This window comes from Schistocerca serialis, chromosome 7, assembly GCF_023864345.2.
Source record: "Schistocerca serialis cubense isolate TAMUIC-IGC-003099 chromosome 7, iqSchSeri2.2, whole genome shotgun sequence".
Classification (NCBI taxonomy): Eukaryota; Metazoa; Arthropoda; class Insecta; order Orthoptera; family Acrididae; genus Schistocerca; species Schistocerca serialis.
Window position 1 is genome coordinate 192,525,056 of NC_064644.1, and position 19,762 is coordinate 192,544,817.

General features: G+C 38.9%; 1 protein-coding gene across 1 annotated transcript in view; it reads left to right on the forward strand.

Annotated features, from left to right (window-relative positions):
• LOC126412196 (protein groucho) overlaps positions 1-19,762 on the forward strand; it is a 697,281-nt gene that overhangs the window by 602,918 nt on the left and 74,601 nt on the right. Inside the window, exons 8-10 of the mRNA XM_050081679.1 lie at positions 4-309; positions 7,525-7,623; positions 12,059-12,112. Of these exons, the coding sequence (XP_049937636.1) occupies positions 4-309; positions 7,525-7,623; positions 12,059-12,112 (459 nt within the window). The remainder of the gene's footprint in view (positions 1-3; positions 310-7,524; positions 7,624-12,058; positions 12,113-19,762) is intronic.

Below are 19,762 nucleotides of genomic sequence, written 5' to 3' on the forward strand. Positions count from 1 at the left end.
CAGCAGCAGCTCCACGCGCAGCAGCTGCCGCACGGCCCGGCGGCGCTGCCGATGGGCCCGCACCCGGCGCTGCCCGCCGCCATGGGCCCCGGGGGCCTGCTGGCGTTCGGCGGCGGCCTGGGCCCCGGCGCGGCGTCGGCGGCGGCGCAGGCGGCGACTGCGGCGGCGGCGGCGGCGGCGGGCGCGGGGCCGCTGTCCGCGGCGGCGGCGGCGGCGGCAGCGGCGCAGCAGCACCCGCTGCTCAAGACGGCCGCCGACCTGCACGCCGCCAGGGACCCCGACCTCAAGGCGGCCGCCGACGAGAGGCTGGTAAGGAACTCACTGCCGACGTAGCCTGCCGCCGCGGCGACTTCTGTTTCGAGACAAAGTCGCCGCCTCGGCCGGCATTTTCACATTGTGACTTCAGAAGTTCAGTGCTTGGTGGTGGGGGATGGACGATGTCAGCTGTACCCTTTATAAAATGAGAATGAACTTCATCTTCGCAAAACGAATTTGCATCCTGCTCCGTCAGATGAGACACAGATATCAGTTCAGCACGAGTCACGAGCTTGAACAAAGATAGGACATGTAACAGATACTGATTGGTAGCAAGTGTACCTAGGATCATCTGTAGCGATATGTCGAATCTATTTCCCCATTTACCACGAAAATAATGGGAGTCGTCATTTAGCGCCCTAGTAGTCCAATTACTCTGAGTTGACAGATGTCACAGGATACCTTCTAATATTGTATCACGTCTCGTGCAGCAACTCGACGTGGCGCGGACTCGACAAGTCGTCGGAAGTCTCGTGCAGAAATATTGAGCCTCGCCGTCTCTGTTGCTGTGTGTAATTGCGGAAATGTTGCCGGTACAGAATTTTGTGCTCGATCTGAGCTCTCGGTTACGTCCCGTAAATATTCGACGAGATTCGTGATGTGTGATCTGGATGGTCAAATCTTTCACTCAGGTTGTCCAAAATGTTCTTCGAATCGGTCGCGAACGACTGCGGCCCAGTGAACGGGCACGTTGTCGTCCCTAAAAATTTCGTCGTTGTTTAGAAATGTGAAGTCTGTGAATAGCTGCAAATGGTCTCCGAGTAGACAAACGTAATCCTATACAGTCAAAGATTGATTCAGGTGGACCAGAGGACCCAATCCATTCCATGTAAACACAGGCCACACCATTATTAAATCACCAACAGCCTCCACAGTGCCTCGTTGATAACCGGGGTCCACAGCTTCGTGGATCTGTGCCACTCTCAAACGTTACCGTCAGTTCTTACCGACTGAAATCCAGACTCCTCCGATCAGGCCACGAATTTCCTGTCATCTGGGGCTCAGCTGATATGGCCACAAGTGCAGGAGAGACTCTGCGGGTGAGGCCAGTCTCTCAGCAAAGGCATTCACATCAGACATCTGATGCCGTAGCCCATTAACACCAAATTTCACTGCACTGTCCTAAAGGATACGTTCATCATCCATCCCACTTTGATATCTGCAGTTATTCCACCAAGTGTTGTTCGTCTGTAAGCACTGACAACCGTACACAAACACCACTACTCTCGGTTGGTGGGTGAAGGCTGCCAGCCGCAGCATTGTGCGTGGTGAGAGGTAATGCCAGAAATTTGGTATTCCTCTTGACACTGTGCATCTCGCAATATTGAATTCCTAACAGTTTCTGAAATGGAATGTCCCATGCATTTAACTCCAATTACAATTCTGTGCTCAAATTTGTCGGTTCCTGTCATGCGGCCATAATCATATCGTAAATCTTTTCAGGTGAATCACCTGAGTGCAGAGGACAGCTCCATCAATGCACAGCCCTTTCATATCTTGTGTACGCGATACTACCATGATCTGTTTATATGCATATCGCTGCCCTGTGGCTTGTGTCCTTAGATATTTTCAGATTTGTCCATGGAATGATTTCTTATAGAATATCTGTGTAAAGAACAGATTTCAGGCCTCCAAAACAGCAGGGTTTCCCAGATTCTTTTCATCATTTGTTGCAGTCCAGACAGCTGTGAGGCAATGTTATGCTGCCTTCACCTTATGTTGGGTGGTGGCTCTTGTTTTCTCATTAAAAACATCTGCTCCTTCTGTAGAAGGAAGCTTCTCCATCACCATCAGATGTCACTTCATCTCGTTCAGTTTCATGCTCCGAATAGTGTCATGATCACTAAAACACTTCACTTCACAGGTGTGTGCGGAATATCAAGAGACAAAAGAATAATAGCAGGCTGAGAGATGGTTCACAGTGTTAGTGGCCATCAAATGAAAATGAGACAGATGAGGAAAAAAGTAAGTAAACTGTTTTTTATTTCAGAAGTTATCACCATAACTATTAATACTTTTATCTCACCATGAGACAGAACAGTCAGTGCCTTTATGGAAAAATGTTGGAGGTTGTGTACAGAACCATGATTGTGCCCAGGCATCGACCCCTTCATCTGAAGCAAATCGACAGCTGACAGTGTCTTTCATCAGGGCTGCGAAACTGTGGAAATTGGATTTGGAGAGATGGGAATGGTATGGAGGACATATATGGGCTTCCTAGTGAACATTCTGAAACACAGTTGAAACAACCTTGGCAACATGCAGGAGGTATTATCATGCAACAGAATGAAGCTGTCCATCAATATTCCTGGGCATTTGGACAGATTGTGACTTTGCAAAATGTCCATGTACTGCTGTATATTAATTGAAACACATTATCAGGTCCAAACTCCCAAGAATGTTGTGACAGACGGCATCATTCTGTTACAGGATATTTCCTGCCCACATGTTGCCAAGGTTTTTTCAGTACACTACAGAAGTCTCGCTGGATAGCTCTTACACATTCTTTATACAGTCATGATCTCTCTCCATGTGATTTCCATTTTTTTGGGCCCTGAAGAAAGACATTCACAGCTGTCAATCTGTTTCGACAAAGGGGTTCATGGCTCTATACAATGATGCTTCCATAGGCAACCAAAACACATTTCCACAAAGACATTGACCATCTCGTTTCACAGGGGGATAAATGCACAAACATTTATGATGGTTGCTTTTGAAATAATAAACAGTTTACTTACCTTTTCTCCATTGGTCTCATTTTTATTTCACTTATACTTAAGTCAGCGGCTCGTGGTCTAGTGGCTAGCATTGCTGCCTCTGGATCACAGGGTCCCGGGTTCGATTCCTGGCGAGGTTGGGGATTTTCTCTGCCCGGGGACTGGGTGTTGGGTGTTTGTGTTGTCCTCATCATTTCAACATCATCATCATTTGTGACAGTGGCTAGATTGGTTTGTGTAAAAACTGGACTGTGTACAAATTGGGACTTTGTACGGGCACTGATGACCGTGCAGTTGCGCGCCCCACAAACCAAACATCATCATCACTTACACTTAAGGGTTAATGCCATACCACATTTCAGTTTTGACAATGTATATTTTCACAGCCCATAACAAAGAAGTAACAAAACACGAATCCATTGGCTTGCCAAGGAAGAAATTGTAATATGCTGTAGATGAGACTTAATAGATAAAGTTTTAATGAGGAACCCATATCTACAAATGTACCATTAGTTTATAAAATAAGTTTTAATATCACATCACTTTCAAATTTCCCACTTACAGTATGACTAGAGCGGAGATAATGAGCTCTTAGATGTGTGGTCTAAAGGATGCGCTTCTCGTGGTGACCTCGCTATTCATTGCATGAGGAGTGTTTGAGGCACATTCAGTGTGCGTTTGCACGAGCATGTGCCCCCCCCCCCCCCCCCCCCCACACACACACACACACACACACAATCCACAAATCCTGGCATGTGCCCATAGAGTAGTGTAGTCAATGATGTTCCAGTTTCTCACAGTCATTGCTGTAGTTGGACAAAAATTGTATATGACAGACTGAGGTGATGTGGAAAACATTCTCAATATTTGCATTGCACAGCATTACCATTACATACCACATTGTGAAGCCGGAGATTTTAAAGTGATCTAATCTTCGAACTTATTTTACATCCATAGATTACATTTCAGGATATTGCATTCCTTAGCAAAACTTTATCTACAAGTCCTCTTTACAGCCCCTGCAGTCCACATAGGAACTGTGAAATGCCTTACGTAATTTAATTATGTTTGTTTGGACCACATTTATTTTATTAAATTTGTGACTCATATTGGCCACAGGCCACCTTCAGTGGGCATGAAATAGATTGGTACAAAGTATCCTATGAATTTTGTAGGTACAAATAATCACTACAAAGTTTTTGTCATGTATCAAAAAGTCATTTGGTGAAATATTCACTACCATGTTAAAGCACCAATTTTACATTTCCCTACACTTCAGCACAGCAAATTTTACTAAAAATGACTCAATTTGGAGATATATTTAATATGGTGTATCACTGAAACTACGTATTTTTGTAATACACAAACATAAGTATGAAAACCACCAAATATGGGGCGTTAGCTTTGTCAACATCTAAATCAACATAGAAGCTGTTTGGTTAGCTCCTCTCAGACAGTCACAGCCCCCAAGCGGCAGGAAGACATTCCTAGAGTCTCGAAGAATTCTGCCGAACACCAATTGTCTAACTAGTATTTTATACAGGCAGTGACTCCATTGCATTTTGTCTAATGTCATCTCACTATTTTCACTTTGTATTTCTATAGTTTTACCATTCCTAACTGACGAGCAATCATAATTGTTTTTCTGTTTTCAGTGACTATTTCATTCAGTCTCAAATATGAGTGACTGTAGTATCCATTCCTTTCATTGTTTCATGAGTTAATGTGTATGTAATATTCAATAATACATTATATACACAGCAGCTAGCTATAGTTATATTTCATTTAACAGACAGCCACTGGGTTCTATGATATCTGTAATGAGTAAACTTCTCTTTTATGATGTTAATTATGTTGATGCAAGAAGAATCACAGTTACATTTCCTTTGGCTCAATGTTACTGAAGTAAAGGCATAAAAACTGAATTCTGATTAATTATCTTTCAAAATATTTGTACAGCTTGTACAAGTAATATATCATCCTGGCAGACATTTGTGACAACACAGTGATCTGTGCTGTGATCAGCTGACAGAAGGGGACCAGCAGCCGCCATGTTGATTCAAGTACTTGGAAAGCTAACATGCCGTATTTGGCAATTTTCATAAGTAACTTGCTTGCTACAAAAATATGCAGTTTCAGTGATACATCACACAGAAGATGTCTCCAGACCCAGTAGTCTTTAGTACGGTTCAGTGTACCAAAGTGTCGGCAAATTTGACATTGGCATATTAACAATGTACCAATTTCATGCCCTCTTTTTAAAGATGATCAGTGACCGGTGTGTGTGTGTGTGTGTGTGTGTGTGTGTGTGTGTGTGTGTGTGTGTGTGGGGTCAAGACAAACAAACAATTCAAATATGTGAGTGCATCTTTAAACATTGTTCTCATTTTGCGTTCGTGCAATTTTATTTTCATCATTGTCTTTATTGACTGTATTGTAATGTTTTGTTTCTGAGCCTTCTGAAGTTGAATTTAATGACCATGATCAGTGTCCTGTAAAATATTTCCAACCTGGTTGTCAGGGGGTTCATGCGTTTTTCACATTCTGGAACTCGTGGAGCAGTTATCCCTTAACCTGTACTACAGAAGAGTTCTTGCATTTACAGTCTGTTCTTAGCAGCTAGCTGGGCTAACCACAGGGCTTGAGACTTCCTATTGATGTCAGGAGTTTCCTGTGAATATTATGATGTAAGTTATAGTCACTAGAGGGCTGGCCTAATGATAGTACTTTGCAGAGAAAGGCAATTAGTGGGAGAACAGACAAGAGTAATTATTATTCTATATTGGAGTGAAAACCAACCTTACTATGCAGAATTCTGCTGCCGTGAGACCTACCCAATGCCAACAAACTGAACATTAACTTTCTGCTCAGCTGCTTGTGCTGTGTGATGGCCGAGGCTACTACAGAACAGTGTACAGTGTGATTTCTCATGACAACAGGCCACTTTCTGTCTGACAAAGCTTAAAATTTTTAGTGGTGTTTTACATCATTTGATACAATTTTCCACAAAAGAACAATTCCATTTCTGTGAGAAGAATAATACATCTTTTTATGGTTTTACATGTACAGACCAGAATACATATATAATTTTAAAATATGACACTCCTGATGGTTGCAAAAGGAATATTGTTTCATTTTTGTGTTTGTCAAACTTATCTTGGACACTTTTATCTTTCTGAGTGGGTAAATTATTGCCTCAAAAGATGTGGTCAGCTTCTTACAATAGTATCAGTACCACTGAATGAAAGTAGTCACACAAAATTGTTTCCTAGGTGTCACTAAAGAACTTTCAGTTTGATAGTAGGGCCGATTGACAACAGTAGCTATTCAAGAGCATAGAGAGACCTTCATGATAATTAACAATTGGATGCAGACAATCTGAATTTCATTCTTCCTACCAGTGTTCTCCATATGTAAATGTATCTTACTGTAGGAAATAGTGTTAATTTTCCTGGGAAACCAGAAAACGTGTATCAGTTGTTTGTTAGTCATGGTTTTATGCTCCTTCTACTCTGGAAGCTTCCATTTGCACTTACCTGATTTGAGAATAGTTTGGAAAAAGCAGTGCTAGGATAAATGATCCACTAAGTGTTCTCTGATAAGTTTGGTTTTTTCCACTCTGCATTTAGCAGGTAAGATTTGAATACAAAATGTGTTTGCTGTTTTGATGCTGGACACAACAGCTCAAGATAGTCCATAGCAGCCCATAGGACAGTTGGCACAGGTCTTCCGTCCAAGCGGACACCAGTAATTTGCTTTTGAAGAACAGATCATGAAGTCTTGATAATAAATTAGAAGTTTGCATGATTGGAAATGATATGAAATTGGAAATGATGTGAAAGATATTTATTCATGAAAGGACTTGGTGAAAATTTTCACTTCAGTGTGTATGCAGATATAAAAACAGCAATTTTCACAATGATTGTTGAAACACTGAACTGCTGGCTGAGTGACAACTCGAAAGTTCTTATTTTTTGATTATTTTCTCCACATTGTTTCATTTACTACGTGGTTCTAATACTTTTCTGTAGCAGTTGTTTACAAATATAGAATTTTGAAACTACCCAACAGTTTAAAACTGTGAGCTGAATTGTCACTGTTATTTACCACCATCTCCTTTCTCTCAAGGATGCTAGTCCATCATGGTATCCAAGGTTGTTAAAAGTATTGCATGCTTTAAGCTTTGAGTCAGACTTTCTATCATGTTGTGATAGATCATTCACTAAGAGGCATGTGGGGGTTGAAAGGCATAGTTATAGTTTCAAATTCCATTCAAGGATAAAGTTTTCAGCTATTTGGAAATTTTGTTACTTTACTTGCTCCAGTACCGAGTGAAAGATTAATTCAGGGAAATATAATGTATTTACATTTGTAAATAAATTACTAAAATTCTTGGTTTATTCCGTATGCACCTACATATCATTTGGCAAAATAAGTCTCTCTCTCTCTCTCTTTCTCTCTGAGAATTTTGTTGTTTTTTTTCTTTTTTCAGAGAGCTTCTGTGTCACCGGGTGAGAGAGACAAGTATCGTTCTCGGTCTCCGGATGTTGAACCAGATGTGAAGAGACGAAAAGAAGATAAACTTGGTCATGTAAGTGAAATTATCTATTTATATCTTAGAATGAAGGCTTTTCTGCTTTGTTATGTATGTAGCCTTCGCTTATTTAGTTGGAATGTTAACAAATATCTCCTGAGGGCCTCAGCAACAGACAACAATTCATCAAGATAGAATAATTATTCTTTCAGCGAAAGTAAATCAGAAATTGCCTGTAGGCCAAACTTGGACAGCAGATAACAAATATTTACATGGAAGAGAATGGTTACCTTGAATTTGCAAGTCTGATTTTCATTCTAACTGGAATGTCTGACACATAACACAAGTACAAGTATATAAAGGAATTGATTCCACACAAACATGTGTACTGTGGGAACATGAGAACTGGTGTGAGTAGTGGGTGCACGGATTTAAATGTGAGACTGAAGAAAATGGATGGAATAAACATTTTGTGGGCATTACTGGAAGAGGCATTTGATTGAGAGAAGTGCACAAATTAGATGAGATGAATAAGCAGTTCAAATACAACAAGAGAGAATGTGAAAATGGTAGTATGAAAAAGACGAAGTCTTTGCAATTAAGTAAAGTGAAAACAATGACTGGAGGCTTTTGAGCTGTAGCAGGATGAGAAATAACTATAGAAATGAAGTGAGGAAGTTGAGTTGGGTTGTGGAAGAAGTGGAAAGCTTCCACCATTTACTACTAAAGCATCTCCAGGCTTATCACAGACACTGTTTTTTTGAAATATGGTAATGAAATATCCTTGTTAACGAAATTGGCAATCACCTTTACCTGAAGCCACAGTGTTACTTGCCATATATTGTTAACAGCCTACCTTTCTTTTCTAAAATTTTGCAGACCTCCCTCAGTCTCCTTTAATTTTGTTCTGTGTTTAATGCCTTTGTTTTCATCATTCATTTTGCTTTACACTTCAATTCATAATCAATTTATCATTATGTCTCAATGTACTTTCCAATCAATATTTACTGGTGGTCAACGTAAAGGCTGTAATCAAAACTATAAAGTTTTAATGAGGGGATATTCTGAGAGTAGGTTTAGTCACTGTTCTCCACACCGAAACTGTATAACCAAAAACAAATACACTATTGCATCATGAACTACACACCTTTTACTATTTTTTGACATAGTTGCCACCAACATTGAGACATTCATTGTATTTTGCAGTCAGTTTGGGGAAACCACTCTGGTAAATCTTGGTGCCCTGTGATGCAAGGAATAGTCACACACCCTGCTCTGCCTCAGCATTGATTTGGAAGTGATGTCCCAAGACTACAGCTTTCAATGCAGGAAACTGATGAAAGTCTGATGGGGGCAAGATTGGGCCTGTAGGCTGGGCAATCCAATCTCTCCCATCCGAAAGAATGACTCTGCCCCCTGTGTGAGCCTTGCTGTGTGTGGTTTTGCATTGTCACATAAGAGCACAAAATCTTCACTCAAAGAGCCCTGGTATTTTTCGTTGAATGGCAGACCTGAGTTTGGTGAGGGTACCACAGTAGCAAGTTGTACTGATGGCCCCTCGCTGGAGGAAATCACACCTTTTGTGTCCCAGAACACTGCAGCCATATCATCTTTTATGGAGGGTGATACTCTGAATATTTTCTTCACTAATGAGCTGGGGTGGTTCCATATAATTGAGGTGATGTAGGATTCTGGTGTGCAGTGGCACACCCTTGTCTCATCGTCTTTGTTGATTCTGAACAGGAACTCATTTCTCTCGTGCACGTGCTGCATCAAATGATCAAGGGTAATTCCCATTCCCACTCTCTTGTGAAATGAGGTCAGGTTTCTCAGCACCCATCTTGCAGACATTTTTCGGTAACTCAAAACATCGTGGAGTATGCGGCCTGAGCACAGCCAGTACGCAGTGAGGATGCCACATCTGACACCATTATACACCTGTCCACCAACAACAGGTCGTGTACTCTAGCAATGGTGTTTTCATTTGTGGATGTGGAGGGACACTCACTTCAGTCTTCCATCTACCCCACCCTCCCTTCGTACCCTGAACATGCAACACCAGTGACCAACCATTTGATGAGGCATGGTTTCTTCACAATACACGGTGTGTAGACATTTGTGGATATGGACACCTTAGTCCCACGCGCCCATTCATACCAGATAACAGAATACACTTCCACTGGTGGGCACATTTTCAGTACACATCTATCTGCCATCATGATGTGTACTCGAATAACCTCAGGTATGCTGGTCTGCTGCTACTCTTTCTTCTTTGGTGCTGTGTGCATGTTTCATTCCTCCTCTGCTGATGCAGCTTCTATTGTTGAGCCAATAGTGGTGTGGATTCATATTATGTTTGTTTGTTGTTTGTGTCACATGGTGGACCATCTTCTCTTTCAAAAACTTTCGGAAGTCTCTCGTATTAGAAAGTGGTTATGCACTCCCAATACATCTAGCTTCACTTCATCTGGAAATTGAGTAATGTCAGTGTGTAATGACATAAACATCTGAAGACAGGAATTGTTATTGAGCTGGTATTGGTATTTGCCATGGCTAAGTATAATTCGTAGATATTAGGGTTTAGTATAGAATGCTAACTTAACCTTAAAACATATAGGCTGGTTAGCTTATGATGTATACTTTGCAAGAAATTATATGTTATGTTGTATGTGAACTAATGTATGTAATCTTTAAAAAATGTTTTTACTATGTGCACAAGTGCTTTTGAGGATGAGACATAAGGCCTCGAAATCGATCATGCAATAAAACTTATTACTTCATAACAGCAGCCTGAGGCTATTTCACTTATTGTCACAGACACTGAGAGTTTCTTATATAGTTTATTCTTTGCCAGTGTTACACAGTGATGGCAAGAATTCACACATATTATAGCACAGTTGTGTTCTAATTATTGACTGACTCATATTGTGCATCACCGCTATAGTGCAGTACTAGCACTTCCACCCGTGCCTTACATATATGACCAAATACTACTTAATAAATAATGTCTAAAGCTCACAAATACACACAATCTTCTAATACTAGTGTCTCATAGCATGCTCATAATTTTATCCACTTCACAATGAAAAGAATCTGCACAATAAAACTAGACCAAACTGACAGAAAAACCTTGTACTTGTCATATGGTAGCAGGCCAATGCACAAAAGCTGAGTTTATTTAACCAGGGACTTTTCACGTTGCATAACAAAAAAGTTTGGAGAAAGTTGTGCTGTTCACATGTCGAAAGGGAAAGTCAGCTGGAAAACAGAGTCAGGAATGAACTGTGGGACAACCCATGAGGTGACTTTCAGCTTATAGATGTAAGTGTAGATGTCCTTTTAAATTTACTCTTCCCACATCTTGTCGTACTAGGTAAGGTGATACAGTGATGTGGTGGACTTGTAATCAGAAAGACGGCAGTTAAATCCCTTTCCAGCTACCCAGATTTAGAGCTACTCTGGTTTCTCTAAATCATTGAAGGTGAATGCCAGGATGACTCCATTGTAAATGACATATTCTCCATTATTCCTTTATCCATGCTTGTGCTCTGTCACTAATGACCTCATCATCAACAGGATACTGTACCAGAATATTCCTTTCTCTTTCATCTTCTTGTCTCCTTTGACTCTGTGTTCTCTCTCTTCCATCCCCTTCTTCAAACTGTTCTGTAATAGTAATATTTCAGTTAGTAGCCACTTACAAAAATCTTTCACCAAATGTCTTCAGTTGATTTACCCACAAAATTTTCCGTAAGTAACTTCAGATAAGAAGGATGTCTGTCTGTTCACGGGCAATGGTTCGACATCTCTACATATCTAACCATCATACTAGAGCATCTGTCAGTGGCTCTAACAATTAATGTAAAGCATGTATCAAAGTGATGTTTGTGAGAAAATTAAGTGACTTATGATATTTTATACTTTTTCTGCACATTTTGCATGCTCTCATATTACTAATCTCTTCAAATATCCTATTTTCTAATAATACTTAGCATTGCATGAAATTTTCTTTTATATCCATTAAAATGGTGCATGTTTCACTTTGACAGATTAACTTATTGGTGAAAGGACGTAATAAAAAACTTAACAAATATTTTTATTGTAACATTGGATGTGTATTTGTTACCTAATTCTACCATCTGTTGGGTTAATTTATGTTAACAAATATATGTCTGTTAAACCATTCAAACAAGATATGTTACATACATACTTGTGCAAATCACTAACTGGTTTTCATTTGAAAAAGGGAGAAAAAGTGATGGAAAGATTCTTTAAAAAATATTCTAGAAATAAAACTTAACTTGACAAACTTTTGAATGAAAACAAATTCAATTATAAATTAAGAGTTTTCGTTTAGAGATTATTTCTTACACTATAATTTCTGTCACATGGCAATGCATTATGTGTTGTCCTCAAAGAAAACCCTTTATTATGAGTTGTTGAACAACATTTGGGTGTAAATACTTTTAAACTCTTTTTGTTTCTTTTCCAGGAAAGTGATGGAGAGAAGAGTGACCAAGATTTAGTAGTGGATGTAGCAAATGAGGTTGGTTATTGAAGTGAAGTCTTGATTCTTTTAACAGCTAATCATCTTGTTTTCTTGGTCTGTTTAAATCTCTCTCTCTCTCTCTCTCTCTCTCTCTCTCTCTCTCTCTCTCTAGCATGAAATACTTGATGTATTGCAACAGTGTCCACCTATTCCAATCAAATTATTTGTGGTACTTAATGCATTGTTTGGTGTAGAATTCTAAAACTGATAAGAAAATGTGTACTAAATATCATTTTCTACTTAAATACATTCATGGTTCCATCAAAGGAATCCCTGATTTTAAAATTATATATCTTGAAAGCTGAGATCGAGAGATGAGTGCAAGAAATGGTATGTTTATTGTGCAAGCTGTAAGAATTTGTTACCAAAGTTGTACAGCAGTTTCGAAATAGTTAAAAAAACTGCTGACACATGACACTGTAATCACAATCTGTAGTGGCTATAAATAGTGCGCTGCAGCTCACTGATGAGTTCCACCATTGAAACATGAGAGGAGGTTAGGAAAGAAGGAAGGAAGGAATGAAGAGGTTGAAATTATGTATTCCACTGGACAACATGTTTTTCTATTACTGGAGTACCACAGGTTAGAATCCAGTCCTACAGTAACAAGGTGCAGTTTTCAAACACAATGTAGTGTTCCAAAACTACCTGAAATGAAAACCAAAACTGTCATTAAAGTTTCTGCAATTATTCTGCAAAATCCAAGGAAATCTGTTTGAAGAATTGCAGCAGAGACTGATTTGCAGCATTCCAGGATGCAGAAAATACTGCGACAGAGACTACACATTTCCATTCAAAATCAAAAGCCACCAGGCCATAACTGTGGGATATGCCCAACAGAGGGCTGACTTTGTGAGCCATATTCTCACAATGATTGATAATGAAGGATTTGATGTTGGCTGCATCCAGTTCGCAGATGAAACACACTTCTACCTGAATGATGTCATGAATAAACAGAATTGGCAATTGTGGAGTTCCAAAAAAATCCCCGTTTGTCTGAAGTGAAGTGAAACCAGTGTATTCTTCAAAAGTTACTGTTTGGAGTGTAGTATGCAGAAGAGGCATTATTGGCCCTTTTTCATGTGAGAAATGGTCACTAGTGAATGTTACATTGCAATTTTGGAACAATTTGCTGCCACACACCTAGTGCTGAAGGTTCAACCGGGCACCAGGTGATTCGTGCAGGATGGGGCCTGACCACATTCGCACCAAACATGTGTTTTGCTTTCTTAATGAATACTTTGGGACTAGAGTCATTGCATTGGATTATTGCAAATTTAATGGCAAAGGTAATGGCCTTCATATTCACCTGATCTGAGTTCTTGTGACTACTCTTCATGGAGCACATTCAGAGACACTGTCTACCAGAACCATTCCACCACACAGGATGAGCTTGAATCAGCAGTCTGTGTGGCATATGAATCCATTTCCGTTGAGATGCTGCAGGACATGATGGCAAATATCGTTGTTCACTTGCGCCACCTCTGTACAGTGAGTGGCGGACATTTTGAAAATATTGTGATGTGTTTGTAAAGACTGCTTGCAGAAGACTAGTTTAATTATGCAAGCAGATTCTGTATGAGCTGCACAATGTACAGTGCTGCCTGTTAGTACCTTTTTGAACTATTTCAAAACTTCTGTATAAAATTCTTAACAGCTTTCACAATAAATGTACCCTTTGTTGCACTCTTCTAGCGATCTTTGTTTTTGAGATATTTAATTTTGAAATCGGAGATTCTTTTGCTGGACACCCTGTAACAGTGGACATTTCCATGTCAATTCTGCCTATTCTTCTATGTGGTTTTTTTGTGTGGCTTACTTTTAAATGTTACTTTCTGAAATTCTGTCTATAAATCATCTCAAAAGTCCCTTCTTAATTTGTGTTCTCTATACAATTTCAAAGACAAAACACAAAAAAAATCTATGGATTTCATTAGAAATAGGTAAAATCACTGTGCTCTTCAAAATTATGGAAGAACTGACAATATCTCACGAAAATAATTTGTTATTCATATTTGGAACTATTAAAAGTAAGAACCACTGGAAAATGTGTAACATTGTAAACATTCTACAACTTTAAATTCAGCCTCATGATGTGTTCTCATTTAGTCACCATGGTCAGTAAATTGCTCAGTCATGCCAGACTGAAAGCACAGGTTTTTCAAAATTTAAAGAGGATTCCTGTATGTGAATATTTTGATTCAAATCCATCCCAGTGATGTGTAAATAATTTTAAATGACCACTGAGTGGTTTTTTGAGTAACTGGATGAACAATTTCTTCTCTTATTTTAACAAGCTAGATTCCACGTGTTCTTTTACAAACTTGGTTATAACAGTGCATCACAAGGTGTTTTCTTATCTCTTTGACCTCTCACCCCTCCCCAACTCCCCTGTCCCTCCAGTACTTTAATGGAACCATATCTTAGTGTGACTGCTAAAATTGTAGTTCTCTAATATTGCAGGTGCATTGTAACAACTTAAAACAGTAATTTTACTGAATTATACACCTCTGAGCTCATCAAGATGACAGCTTAATTACTATCATCTCACAATACGGAGATGCCCTCTTGGACACTGTTGGCAAAGCTTTGTGTGGTACAGAGAATAAGTAAATGAGATGCAATGTACTTTACATAAAAACTTTTGACTATCTGACAGAAACATTTCCTCTGTCTTTTCTCCTTTCATGTCTCCATTATTCACTTCAGAGCCTCCAAGCATCCCCATCCCTATCTATACCCCCATCACACTCACACATACATAGTATCACTGTATGCCAACTCTACAGCTTGGTATTAGATAATCTACACACTTTTTTGCTTGAAACTACATCCTGTTACACTCTCACCACTTATTTATTCCTCTCCATCGTTTGTTTTATGGAGTAACTCTTGTAGGCCCTGGTCCAAGAGTCACTTAGTATTGGTACTTATCATTTAACATGTCTCATAATATTTATCTTCCCTATTACTTTGTGGTTCCATTAGTAGGAACAGCATTTTCATTGGTACGTAAGCTCACCATGAGATTTTCATAAATAGCTTCTGCTCTCACCAAAGGTGTCAGTAAGAACTGTTATAGCTGAAAAGTAAAGGAGCAGCATTTTCTGTGTTCCAAGAAGTTAGTACTAAAAAAATAATAATATCAGACAGTTTTTAATGATAACTCTGAACTGGCTTTAACAAATTGTTTGGTGACAGTGTTGGCCCATACATGTAACCACAACAGTGCAGTCCAGCAGTCACGCCTATTCTGTCAGAGTGCATCCTCCTCTCCTCCTTATGAACAGTAGTGATGCTTTACACTGTATTGAAACAATTTTCAAGCACAATCACCATACAAAAAATTACAAAAATACACATCCATTCACTCTTCTTCTGTGCAGCCATTACTCTCATCAGGTGCAGCTGATACCATGAATGCGTCTGTTTTACAGACAAGGGAAACTAGGTTGCTAGAAACCACTACTGATACATTTTTTTTCCAAAAAATTCTCTATGTTAGAAGTGTGTATCTGTTGTTGTTGCAGGTATATTATTTGTGAAGTGATGTCTTTAAAGTTCGTAAAGTCATGTGATTGTTGCAGGTTGATAGTGAGTTAGATGTAGACCTATGGAAGTAAGTTATGTTTTTGAAGAGAATTAATAACTTATTAATTGAATTCAAGAGCATTTCCAATGACTGCTTCCCTTTTGTAACAGTGTGGACTGAGTCTTGTAAAAGTAGATCATGGGTAACAAAAGGAATTAGAGTGTCTAACATTAAGAAGAGGAAACTGCATATGGAGGCAAAAATTAATTGAAGTCCTGAATTTCTTAAATATATAAGCACATAAAAAAAGTAATTAAACTAGCAAAGTTTACTGCAAACAATACATTCATTTGAAATGCAAAAAGACAAATCCAAAGCTGTTTGGTCTGTTGTAAGAAGTGAGGTTGACAGTGAAATGGAGAGAAAATGTCCCTCTAAACTAAAGATATATAATAGGACAGTTACAGGTCCCGGTGCTATACATGCATCCTTCAATGATTTCTTCATTAGCTGTAACAGAATTGGTGACTGCTCACCACAATGTACAATTCCTAGGATGGCAGAGAGAAATTGTTCAGGTTTTAAGTTTTCACCTGTTTTAAGCTCTGATATAATTAAAATCGTAACATCCCTAAAAAATTTAAACTCCGTAAGTTGTGATGAGGTTCCCACTAGAATAATAAAATTAGTACATCATAGTATTTCACATCCATTCTCCCTCATCATCAACCAGTCTATTGAAGAGGGCTATTTCATTGTTATCAATTTTTTTTTAAAATACTTGAAAGAGCTGCATGTGAGTAGACATAAAATTATAATTCATCCAACAATACTATTTTATGCAATCAGTATGGTTTCAAGAATGGCTCCAGCATATCCCATGCAATAAATGAATTGGTCACAAAAGTTAGCAGTCGTCTTAATAATAGAATGGGTGTATCAGGCATCTTTTGCAATCTTACCGAAGACTTCGACACTGTAAATTGTGACTAGCTTCTCCAAAAACTGATTAGTTATGGTTTTCAAGGAAAATCTATAGTTAAATGTCATCATACTTGGCAAACAGAAAACAAAGAGTACTTGCAAATAACAGTGACAAAAAATTCCTTTCTGGCTGGAAACATGTACAGTTAGGCGTCCCACAAGGCTAAATATTATGGCCACTATTATTTTTGTATTACGTCAATAAAATGCCATGCCAGGTCAAGTCAGATACTATCCTTAATGCAGATGACTCGACAGTGATAGTCTGCTGTAAAGTCGATGAAGACTTAATCCGCCTTATTTAGCAGACACTTGGGGAAGTGGAGGCAAGGGAAAAAAATAATAATTTGAAATTAAACTTTGCAAAACAATAAATTATTCATTTCATAACAAAAAAGTCAGCATAATGTATAAGTGAAATAAGCTGTGTTGACAAAAAATTAGACACTGCAAGCTGTGTAAATTCTGTGGTGTGTTAATAACAAAAAATATGTTGTGGAGTGATCATGTAGTGTGGAGTGATCATGTAGATGGCATTTGTGTTAACTGAATACTCTTGTGTATGTAATGAATAGCTTATCTGGTATCACTGATTTAGCAGTTAAAAAACTGTGTTATGCATATTTTGTTTCAGTCGTTAAATATAGCACGATAAAAAGATCATTCGAGCCATGGTGGGAGAAAAAAAGAATTGACACTGCAAACCTCTATTTGAAAGGCTAGATCTAATGTCCATTACAAGCATGTGCATCTATGATATTCTCATTTTCACAAAGAGAAACCCATAATTTTTTGTGGACAACTGCTTCCTTCATAAGTATGAGACTAGATGCAGGGCAGGATACACACTACTTACCCACAGACTCAAACTATGCGAAAATTCTTGTTCAGCCAATGCTTGAATATTTTTCCTCAGTCTGGGATTCTTGCCAGGTAGGCTTGAGAGAGGAAATACATCTCCAAAGAATATAAGCACTTTTTATCAAAGGTTTTTCGAGTGTGAAAGTCGTGGAGATGTCACTACAGACTTGCGCTGTACATTTTTTTGAAGAATACTGCCATGTTAAAATTACCGAACTATCAGTTTAATAAGTCACAGCTGCAAAATACTAACACGAATTCTTTACAGACGAATGGAAAAACTAGTAGAAGCCAACCTCAGGGAAGATCAGTTTGGATTCCGTAGAAACACTGGAACACGTGAGGCAATACTGACGTTACTACTTATCTTAGAAGAAAGATTAAGGAAAGGCAAACCTCGTTTCTAGCATTTGTAGACTTAGAGAAAGCTTTTGACAATGTTGACTGGAATACTCTCTTTCAAATTCTAAAGGTGGCAGGGTTAAAATACAGGGAGCAAAAGGCTATTTACAATTTGTACAGAAACCAGATGGCAGTTATAAGAGTCGAGGGACATGAAAGGGAAGCAGTGGTTGGGAAGGGAGTAAGACAGGGTTGTAGCCTCTCCCCGATGTTGTTCAATCTGTATATTGAGCAAGCAGTAAAGGAAACAAAAGAAAAATTCGGAGTAGGTATTAAAGTCCATGGAGAAGAAATAAAAACATTGAGGTTCGCCGATGACATTGTAATTCTGTCAGAGACAGCAAAGGACTTGGAAGAGCAGTTGAATGGAATGGACAGTGTCTTGAAAGGAGGATATAAGATGAACATCAAGAAAAGCAAAACAAGGATAATGGAATGTAGTCTAATTAAGTCGGGTGATGCTGAGGGAATTAGATTAGGAAATGAGGCACTTAAAGTAGTAAAGGAGTTTTGCTATTTGGGGAGTAAAATAACTGATGATGGTCGAAGTAGAGAGGATATAAAATGTAGGCTGGCAATGGCAAAGAAAGCGTTTCTGAAGAAGAGAAATTTGTTACCATCCAGTATTGATTTAAGTGTCAGGAAGTCATTTCTGAAAGTATTTGTATGGAGTGTAGCCATGTATGGAAGTGAAACATGGACGATAAGTAGTTTGGACAAGAAGAGAATAGAAGCTTTTGAAATGTGGTGCTACAGAAGAATGCTGAAGATTAGATGGTTAGATCACATAACTAATGAGGAGGTATTGAATAGGATTGGGGAGAAGAGAAGTTTGTGGCACAACTTGACTAGAAGAAGGGATCGGTTGGTAGGACATGTTCTGAGGCATCAAGGGATCACCAATTTAGTATTGGAGGGCAGCGTGGAGGGTAAAAATCGTAGAGGGAGACCAAGGGATGAATACACTAAGCAGATTCAGAAGGATGTAGGTTGCAGTAGGTACTGGGAGATGAAAAAGCTTGCACAGGATAGAGTAGCATGGAGAGTTGCATCAAACCAGTCTCAGGACTGAAGATCACAACAACAGCAACTGCCATGTTAGAAGCCTCAGAACATCAGTAAACTGCTGTTTGAGATTGTTTCTTGTTTTTAATATCTGTCTTGTGTGCACAACAGCTATTATAAATAGGAAGTGTTACTGTGCTTTTGCAAATAAAACATTATCAGAAAGGAATTTTTGGGCGTTTTTCTGCTCTTAAATGCATATTTCATCTGGCAATAGGACACATTTAACCTTGTTAAAATAACTTCTTTTTTGTTATATGTTTTGATTAACCAAGAAGAGAAGCATGATATGTGAAAAGGCTGCTTTGGTAAGCCAGCATTTTCCTTAATGTGGGCTGATGAAACTCATGTTCAGACAATATTCCATTCCTGAAAATGGTGAGAACATATTTTGCTCTATTTGGTTGGTTTCAAATCTTTCCTTCTCACATTTTTCATCCAGAGAGCTTTAAAAGTTGGATTGATCAGAAATCTAAAGTCACATGACAGAAATAAAACCACTACAGTAAAAGTAAACAATACAACCAAAAATCATATATGTAAAATAAATGTTATTCCTTTACACTTCAGACTATAATCAGAATGATTAGTACACACATAAATCATGCCAGCTGGCATCTTTTTGTCAAAACACTTCCATCAGAAGCTAATGTTTGGGGCAACTAACATGGTGGATGTCTGCTTCAGGTTAGTGACATTATGAGGACAAGGACAACCTTTATTGTGCCTCCATGGAGAATGTGTCCAGACACTACAAGAGAGGCATTGTGCATGAAGGTGCAATTTACAGTTAAAATTCAGAG